This window comes from Chaetura pelagica, unplaced genomic scaffold, assembly GCF_000747805.2.
Source record: "Chaetura pelagica isolate M959 unplaced genomic scaffold, ChaPel_1.0 scaffold20, whole genome shotgun sequence".
NCBI lineage: Eukaryota > Metazoa > Chordata > Aves > Apodiformes > Apodidae > Chaetura > Chaetura pelagica.
Genome location: NW_009951958.1, coordinates 2,487,032 through 2,494,740, shown reverse-complemented (window position 1 = coordinate 2,494,740; position 7,709 = coordinate 2,487,032). Strand labels below are relative to the sequence as shown.

Below are 7,709 nucleotides of genomic sequence, written 5' to 3'. Positions count from 1 at the left end.
TGTAGATGTCCCATATACAACAGTTTCTTCAAACAAAACCAGCTCTCTTCAGCAAGGAGCACATCACAGTTAACAGATCAAGGCTCTCACTTAGCCCTGCCCAGTGCAACAACCCAGCAAAGTTCAGCCTCCCACCCCTCCAGAGCAGATCGACATAATCTTGTTGAGTTTGCATAGCACCCACCACAAGTGCTGTTATTCCAAACCAGACCCATCAGTGCTACTAAAGGCAAACAAAACTAGGGACATTTGAGACAATCAAACAGCAGATGTAGCAGAGATGAATTAATTTATATTTGAACAAAGGCAAAAGCCAATGGGAGGTTAAACACGACAAGCTTGAAGGGAATTCATTTGAAGACAGAGCTGAAGGGAGAGATGCTGAAATGGTACATTTCACTGCATACTGTGGAACTGAAAAATGACTCAAAGACATCTGAGATTTAAACAGTTACAGCCAAGGAGCTTATCTTAGTATCTAAGCTGTGACTCTTCAGGGCCAGCTTTATAACTCTCCTTAATACACACATCATGGAGACTTCTGCAGCATACAGGAACATACCATCAATCTGACTGAACTCCATTGTATTTTTTATTATACAGACAAGTGCTGAAGCTTTATTTGTGCAAAGGCTGCTTTTTATCTATAGGAATAGGCCGATAATGACAGCTGGATTAATGTTAACAGAACAAACTTTATTAGCAACTTTAACTATTTAAAAAAGGGGTCTTCACAAATTAAATCCATAGATGAGTTTAGCCACCCTAAAAAGTGGTAATTCAGTATCACACAGCCACAACAGGGACAATGGAACTATCAATAGGTTCTAGCTGTTCTTTTTATGGCATCGATTTTTTTTTAATACATTCAAAGCATTATTGCATCAGAAAACATATCATGCATCTTTATGTTTCCAGACAAAATCACCTGTATTTGTCATTTCTAGCTACATCTCAAAGGTGCACCAAATCTACAGTTTTATGGTTTTAGTTGCATGCTTTGCCTATATGCATGCTGAAATAATAAATATTAAATATAGGAAAGAACAGAAGAGAACCAAACTGACATGAGGAATATTTTACGACAGCTCTGCTATATTCTGCCAGTTAAAGAACTTGTCAAAAAATTGAGGTAACAACAGTGGCCACACCACTCAGCTGAGATCGCTCAAAAGTCATGGAAGTTTTCAGAAATTCAAGTACACAAACACCAGCTGCAACTTGTCAGAAATGCCAGAGAAATTAGGTTTGCTGCATTTTATTAGTCTATTAGCTGGCGCTCACACAGCTCCTTGTAAATCCTTTTTCTCACTCGGGGCATATCTTCCTGGGAGAACTGAAAAGGCTGGTCTAAGGCGAGGCACTTGCAGTACTGAGGAAAAGGAAAAGGCTCAATTGAAAAAAACCCCACATTTATTGTATGAACAAAACAGGCCACTGATTTTTAAAAAGCAGTAGTCTTACCTGGAGCACAAAAACCCCACAGTCACTGTCATTTTTCTGTTGTGGAATGCACTAAAAGGAAAAGAAACAAGTAGAGATGTGTTAGATCTTTACTTGTCCTTTTATTCTCCAAGTCCTACTTCAAGTCCAAAGGGAGAATCAGCAGAACGATCAGGTATCTTATTCTCACAGCCAGCTGTTCTGCAGCACCAGAAACTGAAACTGTAATTCCTTATTCTGATCCCAGCTTTTGCAAGGTGACACTCAACACCTTGTTAGAATAACACCTGACATTTAGAAAAATATATAGTGTAAGGCAGAAAACAAATTACAAGTCTTTCAAGTTTATTTTCTTCTAGTGACCGACACAGAACAGCTTCTCAATTAGCTTAAATAAATGTTTGTATAGCATTATCTGCTTTACACAGCACCAAAATACATCAGCAAAGTCACACAGGCCTGGTGGAAGATTACTCTCAGCACCCATGCTACCAGCAGGGGCTTTCCTCCCCCAGCTACACCAAAGGGTCTCAAAGAACATCATGAGGTGAGAGGACTGAGTGAGACAATTTCAAGTGGTATCTTCCAAACTTTGTTATTTCTTCAAACATGTTCAATTTTGAGAAAAGGAGCCTGAAAGTTCCACTCACTAGTGCTGCTATGTCTTAGGCACTTGAAGAGGAAACGTAATTATTTTCCCTCAATTCCCAGATCTTCTACCTCACAGAATGCAGGAGAAACCCTGATTGCACAGCATGTGCATGAGTGCAGAGAAGAATAATTTCATCACTGTATCAGCATCTAAAAATAATCCTGTGCAAGGAGGGAGCTGTTGGGAGTGTATCTAGCATGCAATGACCTGTTTTATATCTTTGGAGCCATTATGGGATGGCTATGCACATCACATATTCCCTCATTTACACTACACACAAGTTATTTCCTTTAATTGTTGCCAGACTTTGTTTACTTGTGATCAAATGCAATGTGCTACGAGCAACCCTGGAGACCAAAGCCCTCTATCCATAGCAAATATAAAATACAGGCAGTAGCAGCATTAGCTTGTTCCCTCCCTCACTAAATCCCATCCATTTGGCACTGTTCAGTCTTTTCAGGAGAAGTCAGGAAGCTGAGTCTCCACCTCATTCAGTCCTTGACCTTCTGCCAATATGGGCACCAGCCACAGGTTTTGCTGCACGGATACCTAATTGTCCAGAGATTAGGCTCAGATCACCAAGCCACTTCCAAGAAGTATTAAAGACCTGGTGGGACCTGCATGAGTGACAGAGCTCTAATTCCCAAGTGTAACCAACCACCTGTGTCACTCCTACCACACTCCTCATGGTCAGCAAAAAAACAATGTACTGCTTGTCCAAATATCTGGGTTTAGAAGTAGCCTCCTAAAATCTCCCAGAAAGTCAGACTCAAGGGCTTGAAGTGCTGCCATTTACCTTTGTCACAGCAGTCTGCCAACCCTGAAGAAACTCGGGGCGATTCTTCTCTTTTGCTTCCGTCAGCAAATACTTTCGAATGTTCTTTAAAAAAGAAAGGTAAAAACACACCAATATTATTCACCAGCTAAAAAAGAGGAGAGAGACATTGACATCTTTGCTGGTAACCTTTTGCCAAGGAGGACAAATTTCAGGTAAGCATTAAGCATTAGAAGCTGAGCTCAGTTCCAGTGGTAAAGAGGCGATCTCTGGAGGGTTTCTACCATCAAGGCTTATTTTGGTTTATCAAGGGGAGCTTCAACACCCCTCAGCCCCACTCTCCACTGGTATTCTTAATACTAGATTAGCTGTGGCACTCAGGCAGAGTCAGAGTGCTCTCAGACATGCAGTGACACATGGAGCAGTCTGGCATGTGTTCTCTCCTGGCTTCCTTGGCTGACACCAAGGCCCTTACATTCAACACAATAGCACTTTCCTGCCTGGATCTCAATACAAAACACTTTGAGTTCTGCAGCTAATCAACAAAGCTCCAGGGAGTTTTAGTGACATACAGGAAAAAATGGTCTGACACAAGCAAAGAGAAGGGAGCAAGATAAATGAGCCTATGGTCTTGGGTTAAGCAAATCCTTCTACTTCTCTGTAAACAGGCTGGTGCTTTATAGCCCAATTTAAACACACTCCAGCACACTAATATTCACCTTGGTGGGTGGATCACAGTGGAGTTCTGGGTATTGGTCTTCCTTCTCCTAGAAAGGGTAGGAATAAGTGTGTCTCACATTTGTGAGACATTTAAGTGCAAATGCCTTGCTAAATGGGAGAGGCTGCATTGCAAGACTGCAGGATGGACTGCAGGACAGCTGAGAGAGAGCCCTGGTTTATGCTGCACATTCAGAAGCTGAAGAGAGTGAGGTCTCTTGCTCCCAGAACAAACAGTAGCTTCCTCCTCAGCAAATGCCAGCAGGAAACTAGCATCTTCATTCAGAAGTCCTAGCTGGGAACTCTCCTGGGTACAGTAATTACTGCTCTTCTGCAAGCCAACAACTACACACAGTTAAAAGTAGAGGGCTGCTGCATCAAGCAAGTAATTAAGTTGACAAAATTAGCTTTTCTAAGAGGGTCATTAAGATTTGCTAGTCCCAGCAAAAATTTCCTGGCTCCTCTTTACTAGAAAGACCAATAATTAAACTCCAGTATCCAGGTTGCAGTTTCAAAAGGTTGCCAGATTATCAGCAGAGGTACACACTGCCCGTACCAATGCAGACAGGAAAAAGGCAACACACTGTTCACAGCAGAGTAACATGCGAACCCCACTGGGCAGCACTAAAACATCTTCAGTCTGTTCTCTCACCCAGGCAACCTCCCCCAACAGGATCACAATTTAGCATTTCCTAAACACAAATCCCTTAGTAGCTGAAAGAACTGCCTGTACTCTCCCTCCAGCTAGTCTGCTTCCCTATGGCACTTGCCTTTGCTTCCTTGCTTTTTGTGGGAGTGACAAGACAGAGCCACAAAAGGTGTGCCAATTACACAGTCAGGCTAATTAGGCAACAGGCAATCTGACCTCAACTCCCAGCTCTGGTGTGACCCTTGAGATCTGTGCTGCAGACTCCTCAGAAGGACAAGCTGATTCTCATTTCATACATGGCAGGACAACAGACACACAGAATTGAATGATTAAGGCTGAACAGAAAAGGGGGGTGGTTTGTTTAAGAAAATGATTCAGACTTCGCAGACACAGCTGTCACTCTTACCTCTACACAAAACTTGAAATGAATGCCTTGGGAATCATAAAATGAAATAATTCGACTGGGGATATTCACAGTAATGAGGGACCAGTGGACTTCCAAGTGAATAGGAATTAACAAGAGGGTCTTTTTGAACAAGTCCACCTGGCAAGAAGAACAACACACATTAGAGAGAATTCCACAGGCTCAACATGGCAAAGCACTGGACTAATCATGCTCAAGCCTCCTCTCCACCACCCCCTAACTGAAGTTGTCTTTTTCACCCTTCCCTCTTTTCAACACATCCCTCATGTCTATCTCATACACAATTTATTAGCAGGCACAAAAACACAGTTACAGCCCAGGAAGTGGCTAAGGAGCACTGTACAGTGCCAGAGTTAGTTCCCACTGTATTTGTGGTAAAAGCCTGCTCACATTACACTGTGACATCTGCATCTAAGCAGGATTTCTTAAGTCAGGATAGTAATGCAGTCACGCTTCCATTTGGGTTAGCTACGTATCTTCAGGAATGACACTCCTGTAGCTGAACACCACCGGTTTCTATCGGAGCTGCATCACGGATGGGCGACAGATGAAGCAGTTGTGATTACAAACACCACACAAAACCAGCAATCTAGTGCAGTTTGACTCCCTCTGCTGTAAAACAGGCTCTGCAACTTGCCAGAGGAAGCAGGGAAGGACCACATGATGCTTTGGTAAGCAGAGGAAGGGAGGGGGTGAAAACAGAGCAGATTCATCCTTTCTTGAACTTAACTTTGTAGCAGATGTACTGCGGTCACAGGCAAGCAAGGGAGAAGGTCTTGAAGTACAGAACAAGTAGATCAGATACAACACCCCCAGTGTCTGTGTGGCAGATGAGCGCTTATGCTTTTGGAAGCGAGTCAAGCCAGGACCTTTCATGATCTTCCTTCTCTCAGCTCGTCTTGAAATGGTTGCCTAAATGCTAGGGTTTTGGTGGCACAGCCCAGATTATAAGCAAAAATAGAATACTGAACTAAATGAACTCATCCTGTGGGAATATTTCTATGCTGCTTTTATTTTTTTTTTTCTTTCTAAGCACTGTGCAATTTGAAGAGTACATAAGTGCTGCACTACTGGTAAAGGCAGGTTGTTTGTAGGAAGGAAAGGTGTATTTTTTGAGTAACAGTGGGAAGCTGAAGGTACAAAAAGGTTTGAGCATTCACAGCAGTTATCAGCTGAGCCTGGCTCACAACAGCACTTTGATTGTCACAGGCCTCGACAATCCCTGCAGAACCTGCTTCCTGACCAGATTACAGCACATTCGCTGCACAACAAACGATCCATCATTCGTAGAGAGAAGCACAGAGATGTCAGCCAGCTGCAAACGGAGCCCACAAAGGAAAACTGGAGTAAGATAAATGAACTACACTTTCTGTGATGTCCAGCCACAGCAGCACCAGGCTAAACTCAAGGGTCCTCATGTGACCCTAGCTGTGGGACTGCTGCAGGCATGAAAACCTGTAGCAGAAGAGTGGATAGAGGCAGTCAAAAGCTGGAAGGGTCTTAGGACCTGATGTACAGAAAGAACAGTGGCAACCTAGGGTTGCTTCACCCAGACAGTGCAAAGGCAACTGCCTGACACAGCAGCAGATCAGAGCAGCAATGCCAAGCTGATCAGTGGCCAGAAGGGACAGACATGAAGAGGAGCTTTGAAATCACTGCAGCTAGATGGAGAAGAGCACTGTCCTGCTAGGCTCTGGCCTCCAGGAGATCATAAAACCTGGGGCAATTCTCTGGTGGGTTTAGAAAGCAGATAAAAGTTTCCCTTAATTGCATACTGCAGGATGAAGCAGCCTACGGAATCCTTCCAATAGAATCTGCTTAGTTCTCATCCTTGCTTTACAGCTTCTCCAGGAATTTAAGCATAAATGCCTAAACTATTCTGCTGTTATTTGGTCTCTCCTCAGCAGCAACAGAAATACAGGTTCTGCTTTCAGAATCTACTTTCACTTTTGGGGTTTTTGCAAAACTTGAGTTGCTGGAGAAATAGAACATAAAAAAAAGTGTGGGAATATTAAACGCCAATATTCAGTTTCTCTTTAAAGAGATTTTAATAAATTATATTAATAGTTTTATATTCAGATAATGAGTTCATCTCTAGCATTTCACAGATGTGTGCTATTTAAGTGCTTCTACAGAAAGATCATACATTTAAACATGGTCCTTGATTAGTCTTGCATCATCTCCCATATTGGAAAGGACAAATGTTCACCAAAAAAAAAGAGCACTGCTCTTTGTATTAGCTACCTCATAAAATGCCACAACCTATGATCTGATACGGGTTCTGGAAAGCAAGGTGAATTCTGTCCTTGCCATGAAAACAACAGTTTGGCTTATTAACTATGGGTCTCTAATTTCTGTTTTCTAGTACCCATGTGTGTTACTCAGGAGTGACAATTTGATTTTATCAAACAATCTTAGTGTAAGATAAAAGGAAGAAGGAGAATTAAGTCTGCTATCCTGTAGATTAACATACCTGGCACTGTCAGGAGCAGTTTCTTGCAGCTAAATTAACAGCTTGCATGAACATAAACAGCAAGATAAACTACCATGGAAGATGAAGCTATTCAAAGTACATTTTCACAACATAACCATACTAACTCAAACTGAGAACCACCCTGATAGTTTTATTAATCTCTCCCCACTTGGTATAGCTCCTCTGCAAACCCACCCTTTGCAGACAACACACTATAACCCAGTTTCAAGTTACTGGTTCAACCCATCCCAAAAGAACCAGAGCACTGATGACAGAGTTAAGTGATACCTTTTTAGTCCATCGTTTTACCCCATTATATCCTTTGGTTACCAGCTGTCTATGAAAAAAGCTGTTAAAGAAATGAACCTAAAAAAGAGAGAGAGGAGGAATGAGCACAGAAGTCTTTGTACACAGTCATTCCCTTTCCCCCAGGATAATTTATACCAACAACTTGTAATGAGGCAATATTTAATGCAGGTTTAGAAACAGAACCCCGGTAGGGACAAAGAGAGGCTTTGCCAAGCCTAAACTATTGCTGTTCTTCAGCAAGCCAATCAAGAAAGCCTTATTTCCCTA

The 7,709-nt window shown here is 42.3% G+C and overlaps 1 protein-coding gene across 1 annotated transcript in view; it reads right to left on the bottom strand.

Annotated features, from left to right (window-relative positions):
• Positions 1-275: 275 nt before the first annotated feature.
• SENP5 (SUMO1/sentrin specific peptidase 5) overlaps positions 276-7,709 on the bottom strand; it is a 14,968-nt gene continuing 7,534 nt past the window's right edge. Inside the window, exons 5-9 of the mRNA XM_009999428.1 lie at positions 7,422-7,499; positions 4,643-4,780; positions 2,892-2,975; positions 1,465-1,515; positions 276-1,372 (exon numbers count right to left, since the gene is read on the bottom strand). Coding sequence (XP_009997730.1) covers positions 1,262-1,372; positions 1,465-1,515; positions 2,892-2,975; positions 4,643-4,780; positions 7,422-7,499 — 462 coding nt within the window. The 3' untranslated portion in view covers positions 276-1,261. The remainder of the gene's footprint in view (positions 1,373-1,464; positions 1,516-2,891; positions 2,976-4,642; positions 4,781-7,421; positions 7,500-7,709) is intronic.